General features: G+C 41.3%; 1 protein-coding gene across 1 annotated transcript; it reads left to right on the top strand.

Moving 5' to 3' along the window:
* The first annotated feature begins 2239 nt into the window (after positions 1-2239).
* On the top strand, positions 2240-12818 carry LOC121454449 (membrane-spanning 4-domains subfamily A member 6B-like). The gene is made up of 7 exons (XM_041661783.1): positions 2240-2394; positions 4371-4533; positions 5695-5829; positions 7792-7848; positions 10228-10428; positions 11321-11422; positions 12239-12818. The coding sequence occupies exons 2-7, from the start codon at positions 4387-4389 to the stop codon at positions 12308-12310; spliced, it is 714 nt and encodes a 237-aa protein (XP_041517717.1). The 5' UTR covers positions 2240-2394; positions 4371-4386; the 3' UTR covers positions 12311-12818.
* The last annotated feature ends 7645 nt before the right edge of the window (positions 12819-20463 follow it).

The following is a 20463-nucleotide window of genomic DNA, read 5'->3' as shown; positions in this document are numbered from 1 at the left end:
AGATACATATTGTTTGATTCATCAATACATTCACTAACACAGTTATTGTTCAATGATGCTCACCAATTGGTGAGTAGTAGGTATTAGGTCATGCAGTCTAGTGAAATGCATAGGTAAAATCAAGGGCACGATGAGTGCATGTAGTTCAGTGAGACATGTGTGATGAATGAATAATAAACTGATGGTGAATGAACTGATAAAGATGAGTAGAAAGGTGGCCAATGGAAATGACAAGAAACGATCATGTATAACACATGTAGATAAATGTCTACCATAAATTTGCTAAAATAGCAATCCTAAATGAATGCAAACTATGAAGAGGCATTTCCCGTTGGACTGGGCAGAGGGGCAGAGCATTTGCGAAGGTGCTTAGAGAGAACAGGAGATTGTGAACAGAGGGTCCTAGGTGACAAGACAGAGTGTGTTATTGTTAATAGTCTCTTGTCTCCAGGTACAGGCACTGACTCAAACTCTGAAACAACTGAGGGTGATAGGGCAGGATGGAACTATGCTGAGACAAGGGAGAGCAGCCTTTTGCTTGGAGTGTAGAAGTCCCCTCTCCAAACAAAGCACACAAACCCAAGGTTGGGGAGAAGACAAGGTTGATGGTGGGAACAGATGGATGGGGAAGATATGGGGTAGTGCGACAAAAATACCACTCTTAGGTCACTATGGGGGCCTTGGTGATGGTGATCTTACAGGCATTATGTCAAGTACTCTATTAATGTCTTTAAGTACATTTAAAATTGTGAGAGTGTGCAGATGAAAAACAGACTGGAGAGGGAATCTGGGGTAGACAGATTTAACTTGCTTATTAGCACATTTTCCTGGAGTCAAAATGGGTGTGGTTGCCTTCAAGAGGCCACACTTCTGCTTTGTCAAAGCTCAGAATAGCTGCGATTCACTAATTCACTGGGTCCTGGGACAGTGATGAGCCCACAGGACATGATGGGAAGGACAGTGATGAGCCCACAGGACATGATGGGAAGGACAGTGATGAGCCCACAGGACATGATGGGAAGGACAGTGATGAGTCCAGAGGACATGATGGGAAGGACAGTGATGAATCCACAGGACATGATGGGAAGGACAGTGATGAGTCCACAGGACATGATGGGAAGGATAGTGATGAGTCCAAAGGACATGATGGGAAGGACAGTGATGAGTCCACAGGACATGATGGGAAGGACAGTGATGAGTCCAGAGGACAAGATGGGAAGGACAGTGATGAGCCCACAGGACGTGATGTGAAAAGGAGAGTGACAATAGGCATCCCGGGAAAGGAGAACCAACTCAAGATCAGGAAAGACCCTTTCTTGGATTTCTTCGAATCTTGAATTGAAGCAGGACTCTACTAATTTCTCCTTCTAACCTACATCTAGACCTTTCAAGCAAAGGAAGAAGGAAGTTTCCAGAGTGTGGCTGGCAGTTGCTGCATCTGGTTCTGGTTCCCCTGTGCTATTAATGATCATCAAAGTCAGCTTCTGAACTGTGCTTGAAAGCCACAAGGACATCTGACTTCATGACAGCATCCTGAGTGAGCAACTGTCAAAGTCATTCATGGTGTGTTGAAACTTCTCCACTTCTTCCTCTGCTGTAGGTTACTTTCCGAGTAGTGTCCAGGCATTCTCAGGGCACCTCTGTTGTTGAGAAGCACAGGGGTCTGGACGTAGGTTAGAAGGAGAACATTAAGAAGAGTTCTAAAGTTGTAGCAATGAATCAGTGGGTATGAACGGCTGCTTACAGCCGTTTCAGAGGCTCCTAAATTAGTTTTTAAAAAGTATAAATAAAAAAATACCATAAGTATTATAATATGTTCAATTATTACAATTGATCAAATATTATTAAATAGTCCCTCAAAACCTAAGGTTAAGATTACTACTATCATTATACTTTTTAAATATGGTGAAATGTTATAGCATCAATATTTCTATGACTGGGAATATTATTAGCAATCAAGACAGTTCATTAAATACTACTTAAAAACAAGACAGGCCTTGCAAAGTCACTTTCTCTCATCTTCATGGCTTCCCCAGCTTGTTGCTGTTCTCTGTCTAACACTTCGACATGTAAGGATCCAGAACATGGACTTGGACATTACTTGGAGCTGGTGGGTGTTGGTGATCACACCCCACAGGCTCCCAGCACTGGTTCTAGTCATGATTTTTCTGAGTTTCTCAAAGTTACTGAAATAGAAAGTACGGCTGCATTGACATGGTCACAGTGTGTATGCATTCCATCCTGCGTGGTGGAGGACACTGAAAGAGGAAGAAGGGCTGGGGACAGTCAGAACTTCACCAACAGGAACCAAGATTCAGACCGAGAGAACCCAGCATTAAAAGCTCTTCGGATCCTGAGGGCCCAACTTGGGAGGACTGGGAGACACACGCACAGGTAGGCAATCCTGAAGAGACTCGGCCTGTGCAGTACTCTCTTTCTGGGACTTTGATAAGGGGAACTGCTAATGCTCAAAAAAGCACTGGAGACACTGGGGCACTGCGAACTAAATGGGAGAAGGGAAGGGGCATCTGGCTTACCTCTGTCCCTGTTCTTTCTAGCTGCATGATCTTGGTGGTCACCAACCTATGGCCATGTGACTATTGGGAGCAGAACTCTTGCACCTGCAAAGGCTCTCAGGCCATTCACTAACTGGGCAGCCTAAGGGCTGAGAACAGCATAGGGAAAAGAGAGCCAAGCTGATGTTTTCCTCTTGGCTTAGCTGCTACTCATTAATCTATTGATATTTAAATTATCATCTGCCACCCCACAGGCCCTCAGTCAGCACCCTGCTGGACACTCAGGCCATGACCTGGCAGGGCTTCTGGTTCCACAGACAGGCTCTGCCACTTCCACATAGAATTGAATTAAGTATCTCTATCATTCTGTTAACCAATGAGACTCAGAAGTCAGAGACTGGGGTGAAAACCAGCTAGCACACAGAGACTGAGTAGCAGCTAGCTGACCTTTCTTTTTGGTTAGAAATATTGCAAGAGACCACTCTCTTCCCTACTGGCAGAACCAAGTTCACACCATTTCCTTCCTGTGTGTCTTCTCTATCCAAGTTGCTGGCTTCTCTATGGCCAATTCCAGCCGACTAGTCATTGACTGCTCACAGATTCAAGGCATAACTTTATTGGGCAGAATTGGGAGTGTCAGAGTGTGATCAAAGTATTGTACAACGTCAACCTGAGCTCAAAAAAACAATTCCACAGACAACTTGGTCCTTCCAACTGACAAGGACGTGGGTCTGAACTTGAACCTCAGGGCACGTCTTCAGGACTTCTCATACTGCTACATTCAGCTGCTTCTCCATGCTGAAGAGACTCAGACACAGGCTACCACTGGCAGAGGGAGAAACAGGGAGAGCCAGAGAGAGCTAGGGTACAGCACCCAACTTTGTATAGGCAACTGATTAACAATAAGTACTTTAAATATTATTTAACATTGATTTTATGCCACTGAACAAAGCGTGGATTACTTCCACATGTACATCTAACTTTGGACTCTGGATTTTCTTTCTGATTATGATTTTATTAATTAGCAGAAAGGATTATTTTCAAGGATTAAAAACACTACACGATCACTTCTACTAAAATATGACAAAATATAAAAGGCTAATTCTAAACGTGGTACTATTAGACTCACAAAACCAACAAATGGGATTAAGTATTTTGAGTGGTATGTAGCAAGAATTGGAAAACTTTATGAAGGCTGAATTTTAATATCTCATGACCAGAGAGAAACCTGAGGATGAAAGTCAGCAGATAAAGAAAATTCACTTAAACTAGGCAGAACTGAGGGAAGAGCTGGAGCTCCATTTTACAAATGTTGTGTGAATTTTAGGTGTGGACCCAGGAACTCCTGAGGATTCATGCTGTCTCTCCGTATGATGTGTTTATTATCAAAATCTTGTGGGTGGGCCTAACATCATGGGGAAAGACCTTAGGAATTGATGTGTTTTGTCTTTTATTTCTTGGAACCACCAGTTTTGTCTGGCAGAAGACAGGCCAAGAATACAGGAAGGTTCACAGTCTCGAGGTGGCAGCAGACCCTGGGAGCATAGATTGTTTTGTTTGTTTGTTTGTTTGGATTTTATTGTATTCACAGTAAAGTATTTAGTTTTTAATTGAAAATGTATAAAATATAGTCTAATCCTCCCCTCCCATTTAACTTTATACCTTCTCTCCCTCTCTCTATCTATGTATCTATCTATCTATCTATCTATCTATCTCTATCTCTCAAGCAAATAGACAAATACAAACAAACAACTAAAACAAAACCAATCAAACAAACAAACAAATCAACAATGACAACAAAATAGTACAATGAACAAAATTCTTTTTAAGAGCAAAGTGCATTTTCTCTTCCAGCCCTGGAAGCTCCATCATGATCCCACAAGTAGTGACCAATGAGACTGTCACAGTGATTTCACCAAATGGAGTTAACTTTCCCCAAACAGACAAACCCCAGCCAACCCACCAGATGCAAGACAACCTGAAGAAATATCTAAAGGCAGAGATCAAAGTGATTGTGGTAAATCCAACTCAGAACACTTGGAGTGGGTGGAGGGCAGAGCAGGAAACACCGTGTCTGAGGACTAGAAATAGATTCGGGGAATGGAAAGCCTTCATTTTGACAAAGTGATCACAGAGTAGTCTGTAGACCAGTAGAAAACCCTTGGCAAGATGTATATATCTCTAAGACTTTCCACAAATGAACAAGTATTTCCCCTTATTGCAAATATGAGTTATTGAGATTTTGTTGTTTAATTTATTTTTTTATTTTTAGAGAGTACTTGGTAGTATTTTATTTATTAAAATATTATAGATACATCCTTGGATAATCACTGAGTATGAAATACTTTTCTCCCCTTTAGGGAGAGGAGGCAGCATAAAAAGACCTCTGGATTTCCTCTATGTGCTCATCCCAGATTTACTAAAGGCACTCTTCAAGGGTAAAGGGAGAGTATGAGAAAGAACATATATTTGTGCTGTGAGGAAAGATAAGGCTGTTTCTCAGTGTTGTCTGTTTTAACACTATCTGCATGGGCCTCTGAGTTACCCAGTTTTAGAACTTAAAGAAACCGTTGTCCTTGCCTTGGGCATACCATCATCTGGATTCCTTTGAAGTACATACAACAAAAGTTTTAAGATTGCTTGACCAAATTTAAAAGAACCGTGAGTCTGTGAGGTGAAGGAGATCAGGAAGACAAAAGTGTCCTTCTCCTACAGAGGCTAGGGATCCCTAGAAGGGACACCTGGGCGGAAGCGGCTGTGGAGCTGGGCAGAGAGGCTAGCTCAGTGTGGTGTTCTGTGGGTTCTGGGAGATGTGGCACCCAGAGGTTTCCCTTAGAATGTGCTCAGAGTGGAAGGAATTTCAGATTACTCTTCTTCCCACAAGAAGGAGCAGGAGACTTGTTAACTAAGGGCTTACAACTTAGCACCAGCCAGGAGATGCTGGGAAATTTCTTGAACATGAAAGGGGTTCATGAACAAAAGTAGTTGAAGATGGCCTGAGGCTGTGGCAGGGCCACATCTCCTCCAGAAGGAACTTTCCTCACCTCTCAGCTATTACAGTGTCTGTGTGCTTACAGTGACAGTACAGAAGGTGACAATTCATGAGCACCATGGGAGGAGTGGAGAGGTCCCACTTGTCATTGCTGGTTTTAATCTTCCATCTCTTTTCTTTCAACAGGCGATCCAGATCATGTGTGGTGTGATGGTGCTGAGTCTGGGCATCATCTTGGCATCTGCTCCACACACCGCACACTTTACCGCAGTGATTTCTGTCCTGTTAAATTCTGCCTACCCATTTGTAGGAGCTGCGTGTGTAAGTAGAGTTCTGTGGGCACAAGAACAGAGGATGCAGGCAGCAAGGCTTCCACTCTTAGGCTCTGGCTTGTTGAAGGCACTAAGGGTGATAGACTGGAAATTTCTCAGAAGCTGCTCCATGTCTGGGGTCAGGAGGACATGAAGGTCCTTCTCTCAGAGCACAGCTCCACTCTAGATAGGTAGAGGAGTCTGTGCACAGGTGAGGTTTCCTGTCACTGTGACTTCCTGTCTGCCTACTACAGCTCAGTAACAATCCTTCCTTTCCTCATTTTATTTTCTGATGCCTCCACAGCTCCACCTTTTCCTCATTTTGTTCCAATGATTTCTGCTTTAGCCATCTCACGCCAAGACACTGTCTGATTTCACCAGTTTTTCACGAGTGTCCTTTGTCCCTGGTTTCATTCAAAGACCCTGCATTCCGCCAGCTGTTTTGCCTCCAGAGCCTCCACCTGACTTCCTCATTTGGATTGTCCCAGACCTTTCTTGTCCTTGGTAACTTTGATGGTTTCTCAATAAGGCTTGTCAGGATTTTTTTTATGAAAAATCCTAAGTTTCAATTTGTCAAATATTTTCTTAATCTTTCACTGAGCACCAAATGGTTCATGTGACAGCAGTGTCTTGCCAGACTCTCAGGGTCCTTGAAGGTCCGTACTATTTACATCACTTCATGGCTGACTTAACCCCTTACCAGGGGCTGATGTGGTGATTTCTAGGCCAGGGCTGTGTCTTTATTTTTCTCTTCTTTCCATAATGTGTTCTTTACATATCACTAAGCATCCCTTGCATTAGAAGAGACTCTTAGTGCTTTTCTCGGCAGTCAACTGCATGCATGGGATGCACAGGCCCTAGGAGCACAGAGATGAAGACTCGGCATTTATTTATGTGAATAGGCTACTTAACTTTCGAGAACAGAAATTACAAAATCTCTACCTTTCTTAAATTTCTAAAACATGTTTGCTTCTTGAATTTCTTTGATTTATTGGATGAGAGAAAGTAATTTTGATTTTATGAACCATGGTAAGCGCTTCTCACCATCCAACTTTATGCTTTCTTTGTTCTCATCTACCTTAGTCTGTAGGACCAGCCACTGAGAGTGCTATATCTTGTCTTCTGTGTTTGTTAATATTATCCCTTATTTAAAGAACTAAAAGTAGTGCAATTTTCTCTCAAAGTATTACAAAAATCTGAGAGAGCCGGGCAGTGGTGGCACACGCCTTTAATCCCAGCACTTGGGAGGCAGAGGCAGGCAGATCTCAGTGAGTTTGAGACCAGCCTGGTCTACATGAGCTAGTTCCAGGACAGGCTCCAAAACTACAGAGAAACCCTGTCTCGAAAAACAAAACAAAAAAAAATCTGAGAAAAAGAAATTCATTTAGTACACCAGCATCACCTAGACACCAGGATGATGGTATGATGTCAGGCATGAGCATGACAAGAAATGGAAAGTATGGGCCAACATCCTAACAGAAGGTAGCTGAAAACTCCTCCCCGAGATTCTGGCAGACTGAAAATTGCACGTTAAAAAGCTACTTTAATATGTTCAAGTGAGAGTCGCTGAGAGAAGATTGCATGGTTTAAATAAGAAAACCAGAGTGGCACAGCAAACGCAAGAGGGGACAAACCCCATGGCTATTGTCCAGTCTCTCCCTGGAGACCAATGCTTCAGGATCTAAAAATCATCGAATTCCAAAATGTCCCTTTCCAATCAACGAAATATGTTTTTACCCCCTCTTAAGTCTTTATTTAGTTTATGGAATGCAATTCTATTCTTATCTACCTTTCTTGTGTTTTCTAAATAGTATGTGAGCAAAGAGACTGCTCTGAGATCATAAGTGTAACCTTGGTCATTTGGTCCTTGAGGCTTTTCCCATGGAGGTTTGTCATGAACCCCAGAGAGTGACACTGTCATCACTTCGTACATAGAAATTGACCTGACAGCATTTTTCTCTTGTCTGAGCAGTTTATCATCTCTGGAATTCTGTCAGTCATCGGGGAGACAAAGTCAACGAAGTTTTTGGTGAGTACAAGAGCCTTAACCCTGACCTGATGAGGACGAACCTGGGGAGCACCCTTCAGGGCCCTGCTTTTCACACTGAAGTTACAAATAAAATCTTGCTCTATTTGTGGGCTGATTCTGGGTTCTCCATATCCCTGTATAGAGCACATTCTTTCTATCACTGTGACCAAAATTACAGTGTGTCTTATGTCTGAGACCACCGCCAACGAAGGTATGTAAAACTATGTTCTTATGATCCCATTGAGTAGGCAACAGGCTACAATGATTAATCTTGATCATCAACTTGACCTGACAGGAAGCAGCTTGGAGATTAAAATGCATATCTGAGGTTGTTCTTTTCCAAAATGTGATAGGGTCATCACTTAGGATAAAGACTCAGGTGGAATAGACGGGAGAAGGTAAAATGTGCTTAGCACAGATGTCATCTCATTCTGGTTCCATGACCTCCAGGACCACCGTGCTGTGAGCTGCTCTGTTCTGCCATGCCAGCCCACTCTCTGGGGCCGAGGCACTGAATCCGTGAAATACATTTTGTTGCTTAAGTGGTTTATGTGGAGTATTTTGTCATAACAATGAAAAGTCTAACAAAAAAACTTTTAATTTTTTTTCTTCGGTAGTTAAGTTATAATCCTTATTTTTAAAAGTTGTATTTGTTGTGGGTATACTATATAATCTCACCACTTCAAATGCATGAACAACCTCAGACAAAATGTTCACATGAGAATCATCTTTTATCTAGATCTCCATAAAGGCAATGCTTTTGCTGGGCTTGAGTAAACATTTTTGAACCGAGAAGCAGAATAGTTGAATCATGAAATTTCAATAGTTATTTGTTTTGGCTAAGAATTCAGCTTTACCTACTTTTATCTTATTCCTGAGGAATACTGAAGTCACTGGGAGAAGAAAGATGGACTATAGGAAGAAACTTTTGAGATATGTGAAGATTCACTTAGCCATCAGTCAACTCACGTTCGTCAAGGAGTTGACTTGGGAAGTCATGGGACAGAATGCATGTGATGCAATCAACAGCTTAGGGACTTATTTGTCAAGATCTGACTAAACCAATCTCTCCAATACACAGAGTATTGATTACTTTTCTGTTGCCATGGACAAATTTCAGGGGTAGAAGCAACCGAGGACATAGGTAGTCTCTAGACAAAATAAGAATGAAAGATACTTACCTATGCTCAAGAATGATCTTGTCATCCTATGTTTGGAGCCCAAAGAAGATGGCCAACTAGAATAAACCTAGTCTGTTCTAGAACACACGACCAGCATTCTGATTGCAGCTGTTGTTAGAGGATTCCAAGAATTAGACTTTAGTCACTGCTTGTGTGAAGTAGCACCCAAAATGCCAAATTCTGAATGGTTTATATTATTGGCCTAAAATATGTGTGCTGATATTAAGTCACACTCCAGTGTAAGACATCCAGGTACACCCTGGAAATTCTTATCTATAATTATACCCTTTAGATAGATCTTAGCTCAATTTTCACTTTCTCTATGTTGAGGAAGAAAAGAAGTCATTATTCAGAAAAGTTTATTTATTTTGCTGACACTATAAATGTAGAGATGAATCCAAAGTGAGCTTTGGAACTGAGTACTCAAGAACAATGAAAGTAAAGGAACTCTGGCACCATGGCCTCAGTTTACCAACATCTAGTTTCATCCTGCTTCTCTCTGCCCCACTGTTTCTACAAGTGACAACATCCTTTGTCACATGTCTAGATTTCTGCCTACAGCCATCCCAACGTGGCCCCAGTTACAGCCAATCCTAAGCCTTTTCAGACTGCAAAGTCTACCTGACACTGAGAAAGGGCCCCGACAATCACCTTTCCTAGAGGTTCTGAGATCTCACAGCATCATCTGCCTGGGGATCAGGTCTTTAATATGTGGGTCTCAGGCCACATCAAATCCAAACTATAGTGCTGACAATGTTGAGGGACAGGGAACACACCTGGTATCCGCACCTCCTTCTTTGCTCCCACTGTCTTGAGAATTTTCCAGTTCTGCATTATGGGGTTCCATTAAAAGTCATGGGTGATGGGTGATTTTGCCAGGGAAATATTTTATTTCTTTTCATTGTAATCCTATTCATCCACACAATTACCACTTACATTTTGTGTTTTATGTATTGGCGGGGGCACTACACATGATAGAGGCTGGTTAAAGTGGTTTGATCAAATATCAGCTAAGAAATGGAGCCTAGGAAAACTAAGGAAGGAAAACTAGGGCCTCTCCTCTTTCTAGTGAAAACAACTATGAGTTAGGGAGATGGAAAACAAATTATTAATCCTTCAGGGCTAAGGAAGACAAATTAAGAGAACAGGTGCAACTTTGTGGGAAAGAGGTATAAACGAATCCTGTTGCTCATTTCAGGTAGAGGGCAGCCTGATTACGAACATCCTGAGTATTTTATTTGCTTTCATGGGCATCGTTATCATCTCTGTCAGCCTGGCTGGTTTGCATCCTGCCTCAGAGCAGTGTGAGCAGAGCAAACTTCTTAGACCAACCAAGCAGTATCACTACCACCATCCCCTTGACAGCAATGACTGCTCTAGCATCAAGAATGTTCTGACTGTGAGTATTCCTCAAGGCTCATTTAGCTTTTGGAAAAGAGTGGTCTTCCCCTAGTTTTTGAAATCCTCTCACCCTATCTGGTTTGAGACCTTAGGGGAAAGGTCAGGGCTGAATAAAATAAATGTATAAATAAACAAAGAGATGGTTGAATATATTTTCTGGGACAGAGTCAAGATAGTGGAGGCATGCTCTAACACATCTTGACCTGTGTATGAACAATGAAAAAGTTTACAGCATGGCATTTTTTCCTATCAAGCAGCCTTCATGAACCTTAGGACAAAAGTCATGGGCTGTGTGTTATTAACCTAGGCCATTCTTCGAATTGGTTTGTGATGTTACAGACTGTAGAAACTGGACTGTTTCTCTGCCTTTTATCATCACGCAAAAGGCCAAGGAAACACACCCCGAGGAAGAAGGTTCTATCGATGCTGACTTTTACAAAGGTGTTGCACTGTCAGAACCTCACTAACCCTCACAAGTCTCTGTGGACGAATTATGACACACGTGTAAGAAGTGAGCAGACAGAAGGCAGAGAAGCAGAGACTTACCCAACCTAGGAGAGCCAAGAGCAGGAGCCCCTGACTCTGTCCTGGCTCTCACTACTCCCCTCTACCCCCTCGCTGAGTGAACAGTGTAATAGGGATCCTGCCCAAGACAGACAAGAAGCAGTGGCATGAAACAGCTTTGGTTTAGTTTGGCTTCCATCCACCTCCCCTCAGGGAATGAAGGGTTCAGGCCTTGATCTAAGCCTGGGTTTGGAGGGATCCCTTTCCCTTCTTCATGGTGTCCTCTCTTCACTCTCTGACGATGGAGATGGTTTCCTCTCTATAGTCACTTCCCACCAAGGCTTCTGCTGGTCCAGTCACCCCAACTTCTCCTCTCCTGAATTTAGGGAGTCCTTTCACTGATGCTGATCTTCAGTGTGTTGGAGCTTGGCCTGGCTATGCTGGCTGCCATGCTGTGGTGGAAAGAGGGCCACTCCAACTTCTCTCGGGTGAGTATGCTAGAGGCCTCTGGGAATCTTGTCTTTGTTCCTCTAGGATGTGCTGCCCTATGCTGCCGTGAATGACACAGGAAAACCAGTCACCATGACGTTAACGTCAGGGCGTTTGGACAGTAAGATAGGGCAGTAAATGAAGGGGTAGAAGGTGATTGAGTAGCTGACGAGGATTATCTGGTCATGAAAACAGGTGACCCTAACACATCATCTGCTTCTTTCCTTCCCGTTTGCAAACAAAGGAACTGAGGCTCTGAGAAGTTAAATGTATTTCCTGAAATTATGCTGAGTTTGCCTGTGTTCAGGATGCTGGAGCCTGGCTACCTCCCTTCTAAGTAGGGCTACTTTCTCCTACAAAGACAAGTCTCATTACAAGCCTTGACTTGGTAAAGACCAATGACACACTTGAATGGATTCAGTCAGCATCTTAGGCTCTACTTCCTTCCTTCTGATCTTAAATTTTTTCTTGCATCAAAGATGTTAAGCCAATGATGTTTAATAATTGCATATACCTCTTCTCAGCCAGCTCTGAATGCATGTCTTTAGTAATGGAGCCAATAGCTGTGCTCTGACCAAATCCTTAGTTAGAACGTTAAAATGAAGATTAGATAATATACATCAAATATGTGCATAACTTAATAATGTGCTATTCTCATCTTGGAACAGCTATAAGTTCTATGTATCTATAAAATTGTTTTATATGTAAATGTATCTATGTATCTAACTTCCTATGTGCATATGTATATAAATCTTGTGTGTGTATATCATATATATTCATTTGTAGTCTGAAACTGAATGTTTTCTTTATTCTAGAATGTGATTTTCCTGTCTCGTAATGCAAATAATGAATCCAGTATGGAATCAAAGAAAAGATTAGTTTCTTAAGAATAAAAACAACGTTGGAAACACACAGCAGAGAGTTGATCTTCAAGATAATGCAGAAAATCAAACCATCACAGGGCAGCAATGCTTAAGCTTCCTATATATAGTTGCTTAAAAATTGATTATCAATAATGTGTTGAATAGGTGTGTTCAGTGACACGCTTGATTTTCATGGCTTTGGCTTCAGCCAAAGCTCAGACCTACAAAAAGTGGCGAAAGAGCCCCAGATATTTCTTGGAAAATTAACAGAATGTTTCAGGAGATCTGGCGTAGCAAAGGGGCAACATTTTCTTGTTCCCTTCAATTAACTACAATAGCTACCATATGATCTTTGCGTTGAAAATTCCTGTGCTGGCATGGGTCTTTCATCATAAAAATTTTATTCATTAGTACGTAGAATCAAGTGACCTGCAATGAAGTCTCAAGAACTGTACATGTTATTTCTTTCTAAATAAAACATTTTTCTGATTTTGTGATCTATTTGTAAGGGTTTTTTTTCTTTTAGCACAGATTAAGACCCCTGTGATACATAAACACATTATTTTGATATTCCTTTGTTACCTTTCAATAAAAAAAAAAGGCATGGGAAAGGCAACTAGAAATAAACCTCTGGTGTGTGTGTGTGTGTGTGTGTGTGTGTGTGTGTATGTGTGTGTGTGTGAGTGTGTGTGTGAGTGTGTGTGTGTGTGTGTATTTAACTGAATGTGAATGAATATTCAAGTTCAGCAATTTATTTTGGGGTGACAGATAAATACTTATTTCTAGGATTACCGAGGCAAGTAAGAGACATTTCTTCACTTCTTATAGGAGACTTGACAGATGCCTGAGAGGTTAAGTGTATTGATTTGTCATGTAGAAGACCTGAGTTCCACTCCCAACACCCACGTGTCAGCTCAGAAGCATATGTAGCTTAAGGTTCAGGAGATTTGACACCCTCTTCTGATATTTGTGGGCACTAGACATGCATATGGTACACAAACATACATCCATGTAAAATATGCATGCAATATAAAAACTTATTAAAAAAGAAGTTTGTAGTAAAATACAAAAAGTGAAGAATGAGAATAAAATGAGGATCATATTGTATAAGCCATTAAGGTCTATTTGAGTCCACACTAAAGATTACTTAATCTTACTTTCTCCCTAAAAGCATTTGTAGAAGAAGACTGCCTTTCTTTGAGACATGTCCCCCAGCCCTGGCCTCTCGCAGTCATGTGACTCATCTTGCTTCAAGAAAGGAAGGAAGGATGACCACCTAGAAATCAAAGTTGGTGTTTTCCGCATTGCATCATTACATAGCTCAGTTGTCACTGTTAGCATCAAAATTTCCAAACCTCTTCTGAACAAGGAAAAATCATTACCAACTCTGCAGAAACTAAGAGGACATAAGGTCACATAGTGAACACAGTTGTGCAAACAGTTTATACAAATAAATGAAATGAGAACAAATGGTAGTAAGATAAAAATAATGAAAGCAACCTAAGAAAAATTACCATCAAAGAAATTAAAATATGAATGCTCATTTAAGAAGTGAAGGATTAGGTAAGAGTTACCAGAGAAGCTCAGGCCCAGAGTGCTTCACAGGTGAATTAATTTCGATATTTAAGGAGAAATAAACCAATCATTTGCAAATGAATTTTTAAAAGAGAGTATAGGGTATTTCCATATTATTCTGTGGCTTTAGTATTCGGATACCAAAGGCAGAAACATTAGATGAAATGATAGATATGGAAGAATTCACTTCTAGTGCTTACATCCATTCTGTGGTCCCACTCTTGTCACAGTGTCAATCACAACCTGGGCACAGATCACACCATGTGGGACCTCCTCTCTGCCTTCTCACAGCCAGCTCACACTGGCATTGACCACATTCCTGTGGCATCAGTAAGCTTTGAGCATCACAGTCTATGTTTTGAAATTACTACTTCTTTTATAGCACTGTCAATAATTTATTAAGTTAGTGTTGGTTTAACTAACTTTTCTTGTTCATAGTCTCATGTTTAAGCCAAGCTGTAAAGATTTAATTTATACAAATTAAAATTTAAACATTTTCCTTCAAGTATTGTGCTTTGCCTTTTCTGTAAAATTAAATTTTATTCTGCTGTCATATTGTCTATACTTGTGTCTAATTTATGTATTTAAAAAGTTTACACATTAGTAAATATCTGTATATATATATATATAATACATCTATAAAATATCTGTAAAATATATACTCATTTCCTGGGGGTTTCTTTTAAAACTATGAGACTTCAACTCAGGTACACAAATGAATGCAATACTAGGAATCTGAGAAATCATATAAAAATCCCTCCAGTACAAGGAAAAAAACAGTAGCTTCTTTTTTCTTTCTTTCTTTCTTTCTTTTTAAAATTCTTCTTAGAAATGTGCCAAAAAAATTATTTTTTGAGCAGAGAACATATATAACTAAAGTGTTTGACTATATTTTGTGTGTGTGTGTGTGTGTGTGTGTAGATGTGTGTGTAGGTGTGTGTACGTGCACACACACACATGGAGCCCATTTGGAATTTTACCAAGGTCCCTAAAAATGACTGAACAAGTCAAGCTTGACAAGCACTTGAATGTATGAGGTGTGCATTCACTAGAAGTCTGCAACACCTCACTTACTAAGCTAAGCTGTTATTTCAGATGACGCTAAGAATGCAGTAAAATCAATGCAAACCTTTTTTTTTGTTTTTTTTGTTTTTTTGTTTTTCGAGACAGGGTTTCTCTGTGGTTTTGGAGCCTCTCCTGGAACTAGCTCTTGTAGACCAGGCTGGTCTCGAACTCACAGAGATCCGCCTGCCTCTGCCTCCCGAGTGCTGGGATTAAAGGCGTGCGCCACCACCGCCCGGCTTAATGCAAACCTTAATATAGACTGACGCCTAGTGTCAAAAGGGCAGAAGTGTCCATATCTAAGAAAACACAAAGTGCAAAGAGAAATAGGCTTGGGGACAACTACCATGCTTTACAGACTGGGCAGTGAAGTCATACTGCTGGGTTTGCCATCTGAAAACAAATTGGTTCTGATGGACCTCACAGACAGATACGGAGAAAAACACACTTACCTTATCAGTTGCTACATGCAGTACCAGGAGATAAATAATCTGGAAGAAAATACAAAAGAAATCACACTGTACAAAAGAAGCCGCAATTTAACCCACCCACCACGGAATGAGACCTAACTGTCATGCTCTAAGGTCTGTCTGTCCTCTGCACAAGTCAAACAGGAAAGACAAAGAGGTGTGGTTGAAACAATCACCCCACATCTTTCACATTATTAGTATGCTCTTTCCGTAACTATTCCAAGGATATGATTACTGACATCAGCTCACGAGTTTCCCAAGGAAACACACATATAATAGCTTCTACTGGCCCTCTAACCACGATATACCTCACTCCACAAGTCGGGGAACAAATGTAGAGATCCTACCAACTCCTTAGACTATATATTCCAATTATGCATAGCAGCTGAGGAAATAACCACCGGGTTCATTTACAGACACACTCACGACTCTAGAAACAAAGCCAGGTTGTGGATGATCAGCATTGTCTTGCTTAGATCTCCTTCAGGAACATTTACTGTTACTTCTGCAAACAATGGTTGTCTAATTCTTTAACTGGTGTGGGAGGTCCTTCTGTCTATGTTTTGCTTTTATTGGTTAATTAATAAAGAACTGCTTTGAGCCTATGGCAGGGAAGAACAGAACTAGGCAGAGAAAGCTAGGCTGTATGCTGGGAGAAAGAAGGGTGGAGTCAGAGAAATGCCATGGAGCCTCCGCCAGAGTCAGACATACTGAAACTTTGCCAGTAAACCACTGTCAATTGGCAATACACAGATTAATGGAGATGGGTTAAATTAATATGTAAGAGTTAGCTAATAAGAAGCTTGAGCTAATGAACCAAGCAGTGATTTATTAATACAGTTTCTGTGTGATTATTTCCGGGCTAAGCTAGCTGGGCAAGTGGGAACCAACAAGCAGGCTCCCTTCTCCAATATTAAAACAGGGGTAGAGGGCACAGTAGAACTCCAGTCAGGCTGGGAATGTATCTGCCACTAATGGTGAAAAGGCAGATCCTCAGGCAGAATAGATGCATCAGAATCTGAGAGTTCAATGTCCTAAGTGAGTCACATCATTTCATCAGGACCCTCTCAAGTATTTTTGCACCAATTTATGGGATATCACCCTTTTTCAATCAGTTTCTTCACTATGACTGCAGACACCTTTCAAGGCTGAGACACAGCCAACCATATGATAAGGGCTTATTAGGTCAGTATAGGACAAATCAGTGATGTAGAGAACCAAAATTACCTGCAACCATAGTTCGGTCAGGAAGTGCTGTGGGATAATGCTTTTGTACACTATAAAAGTGTGTTACTCTTATTGGTTTAATAAAGCATTGATTGGCCAGTAGCCAGGCAGGAAGTATAGGCAGGGCGACCAGACCAGGAGAATTTTGGGAAGAGGAAAGGCAGAAAGAGTCAGACACAGAAGAAACAAGATGAGAAGGCCTCACTGAAAAAGGTTGACAAACCACGTGACTAGCATAGACAAGAATTATGGGTTAATTTAAGTTGTAAGAGCTAGTTAATGAGGCTAAAGAGTTTATTGGTGTTATAAGCCTCTTTGTGGTTCTTTGGGACTGAATGACTGTGGGACCAGATAGTATAGAAACAAGAAAGCAGTCTTTCCCCAGTCTCATGCTCACTTCCCTCCCACCCCCAGGACCTGGGTTTACCCCTTCAGAAAGATCGGCAGCTTCTTCTGCTGCTTCGAGGTCAAGACCCAATCACTGGTTGGGCTAGTTGGAAATCCTTCTCACACCTTGGGAAGTTCACAGTCAGTAGTATTTGTCTGTGTAGTCCTTGCATGTCCAGCTTCTACTTTTGTTACCAGAATAAAGCATTTGTGCATGCAAACTACTTTCAAATCTCTTTTACCATCAATGCTAATATCAAGTCACAAGGAAATCAAGGTTTCTGAGATTAGGTAAAATCATATCTAATTTCTGCCTGTGTTAACTAAGGTGTGCTGTAGTACTCCTTAGTGTCTAATTCCCTTGCTCTTCCAATAAATCAGCTCAAATTAATCATGAGTGATTATATGTGTGACCTTGGCAATATGAACAGTGTAATGATGCTAAAGCAATGATCCTCAACCTAATAAAACTGCGTGATTTCCTCTCAGATTAAAAAGAAAAATGCTAATTGCCAACTCACAGCAAGACTCTAGGTCTGGTGTTTCCCACTCTTTCCTTTCCTTGCGTTTTATGTACACCGACCTTCCCATAGCCCAGGCACACTCAGTCTTCCCAACTGGGCTCCTTCTCAGAAACAAAAGAAGAAGCTAAGATGCGGTATGGTTTCTTCTTACCTTTGCATGATTTTAGAAAGCAATGGGTACTGTCCTTTCTGCTACAGACTCAAAAAGTCTGAGTTACAGTCTGAGGAGAAAGACTGTGGACATATCCAGACACTGTATGTTGTCTAGGACTGCCCTGTTGTTGTTAACTCGAGCTAGAGTTATCTGGTAAGAGAAACCTCAACTGAGAAAATGTCCCTATTAGTTTGGACCGTGGGCAAGCCTGTGGAGCATGCTCTTGATCAACAGGTGATGTAGAAGGGCCTATCTCACCGTGGGCAGTGCCACCCTTGGACAGGTAGGCCTGGATAGAATAAGAAAGCAGGTTGAGCAAGTCATGGGGAACAAGCCTGCAAGCTGCCTTCCTCCATGGCCTCTGCTTCAGTTTCTGTTTTATTTTCCCACCTTGACTTAACTTGAGGATGGACCGCAATTGCACGTTAAAATAAACGCTTTGCTCCTCGAGATGCTTCCGGTAATGATAGCACAGCAACAGAAACATAAGCAGGACACTATCGATCCACCCTTCTGTCCTCATTTCTCTTTCCCCAAGCCTCCCCATTCCCAGTCTCTAATTGTTTCACCCCATTTCATATCTTTGGGTCCTTTTTGAAACATAATTATTTTACTTATTCTTTGGGAATTTCACATCATGCACCCTAATCCCACAAATTTCCCAGCACTCAGGAGGCAGAGGCAGGCGGATCTCTGTGAGTTCGAGACCAGCCTGGTCTACAAGAGCCAGTTCAAGGACAGGCTCCAAAACCACAGAGAAACCCTGTCTCGAAAAACCAAAAACCAAAACCAAAACCAAAAAAAAAAAAAAAACAAAAAACAAAAACAGACCCTGGGCAGAAATAGGGCCTTTGATGGTAACAGGAGCCATGGACCTCAACACAGTCCCTGGCTGTGATCCATCCACAGACTCAGGCATGGCCCTTGGCGGCAGCCCAGTACTAAAAGTTACCATGGCCCTGTGTGGCAAGCAGGCATGCTCCATCAATCCATTCCGCTATTGCATGAATTCTAATTGTTCTCAATAAGAATCTGGAGTCAGATATTGGTGGGTGGCAATTGGGAGATCAGAGAAGCAGTGTAGCCAGCCACTAGAGAGACTTTTTACCTCTACTGAGTCCTCAGACCAAAAGGACGATCCTGTCCACAGTCTTTCTCTTCAGACTGCATCTCCAGACTGCACTTAGCTCCTGTCTCCTCTCACCTTATATTCCTCTATCTGCCTAGTCATGCCTCTTCCTGTCTCCACCTACTTACTGCTGGGATTAAAGGCATGTGACTCCCATGTACTGGGAATACAGGTGTGAACCAACACCAATTGGCTTTGTTTCTCTTTGAGACTGGATCAGTCTTGTGTAGCCCAGGGTGGCCTTGAACTCACAGAGATCCCTCTGCCTCTATCTCCTGAGTCCCGGATTAAAGATGTGTGTCACTACTACTACCTCTAGTGGTTTAGCTCAACACTCTGATCTTCAGGAAAGCTTTATTTGTTAAAGCACAAACAAATATCAGTACAGTCCTCACTGCCTTTGCCTCTTCAGATCTGCCTCTCCCCGCAGGACAAGAACCATTCTGTTTCTCTTTCTCTCCAATACAGTACCAAGTATGTGCTCACCATGATGGCTCTCCACCACCCAGTCTTAATGGTGCCAAGCAGACCCATGGTTTCTTCTCCCCACCTAGGGCAAAGGCCCTGGGCAGGCATGTGTGTGTCCCTCTCCAACTATCTGGTCCTAATGGTGCTGAGCTGGCCCGTGGTTTCTTTTTCTCATTGGGTCTCTTAGTATTTTTGTTTTTTTTTTCTGCATATGAGAAAACACACAATACTGTGTTCTTGTGTCTTTCTTATTTTATTGACTTGATGCTTCCATATTCCATACATTTTATTTCTGCAAATGAAAGTATTCCACTGTTTATCCTGACCAAATATTACTTGATTATATATATATATCTTTAATTCCTTAACTATTCACTAGTTGATGAGCTTTTGGGCTGAGTTAAGGTTATTAGCATTGAAGAAACTAGGCAGAAATTAGTGTGTTACAAATAGAGAACTATGATTGCAACCTCACAGACACACACACACACACACACACACACACACACACACACACACATCTCAGCACATCACATCTGTCCGAATACATAAATTAGAACACAAGAATAGACAATATGATAGCAGAATAAAATTTAATTTTACAGAAAAGGCAAAACACAATACTTGAAGGAAAATGTTTAAATTTTAATTTGTATAAAAATTTTTACAGCTTGTCTTAAACATGAGACTATTTATAAACAAGAAAAGTTAGTTAAACCAACACTAACTTAATAAATTATTGACAGTGCTATAAAAGAAGTAGTAATTTCAAAACATAGACTGTGATGCTCAAAGCTTACTGATGCCACAGGAATGTGGTCAATGCCAGTGTGAGCTGGCTGTGAGAAGGCAGAGAGGAGGTCCCACATGGTGTGATCTGTGCCCAGGTTGTGATTGACACTGTGACAAGAGTGGGACCACAGAATGGATGTAAGCACTAGAAGTGAATTCTTCCATATCTATCATTTCATCTAATGTTTCTGCCTTTGGTATCCGAATACTAAAGCCACAGAATAATATGGAAATACCCTATACTCTCTTTTAAAAATTCATTTGCAAATGATTGGTTTATTTCTCCTTAAATATCGAAATTAATTCACCTGTGAAGCACTCTGGGCCTGAGCTTCTCTGGTGACTCTTACCCAATCCTTCACTTCTTAAATGAGCATTCATATTTTAAT

This window comes from Microtus oregoni, unplaced genomic scaffold, assembly GCF_018167655.1.
Source record: "Microtus oregoni isolate MIOR12 unplaced genomic scaffold, Mior012 000012F_ref0000307, whole genome shotgun sequence".
In the NCBI taxonomy this organism is placed as follows: domain Eukaryota; kingdom Metazoa; phylum Chordata; class Mammalia; order Rodentia; family Cricetidae; genus Microtus; species Microtus oregoni.
The sequence above is the reverse complement of the archived record's forward strand: the minus strand, read 5'-3'. Positions and strand labels throughout refer to the sequence as shown.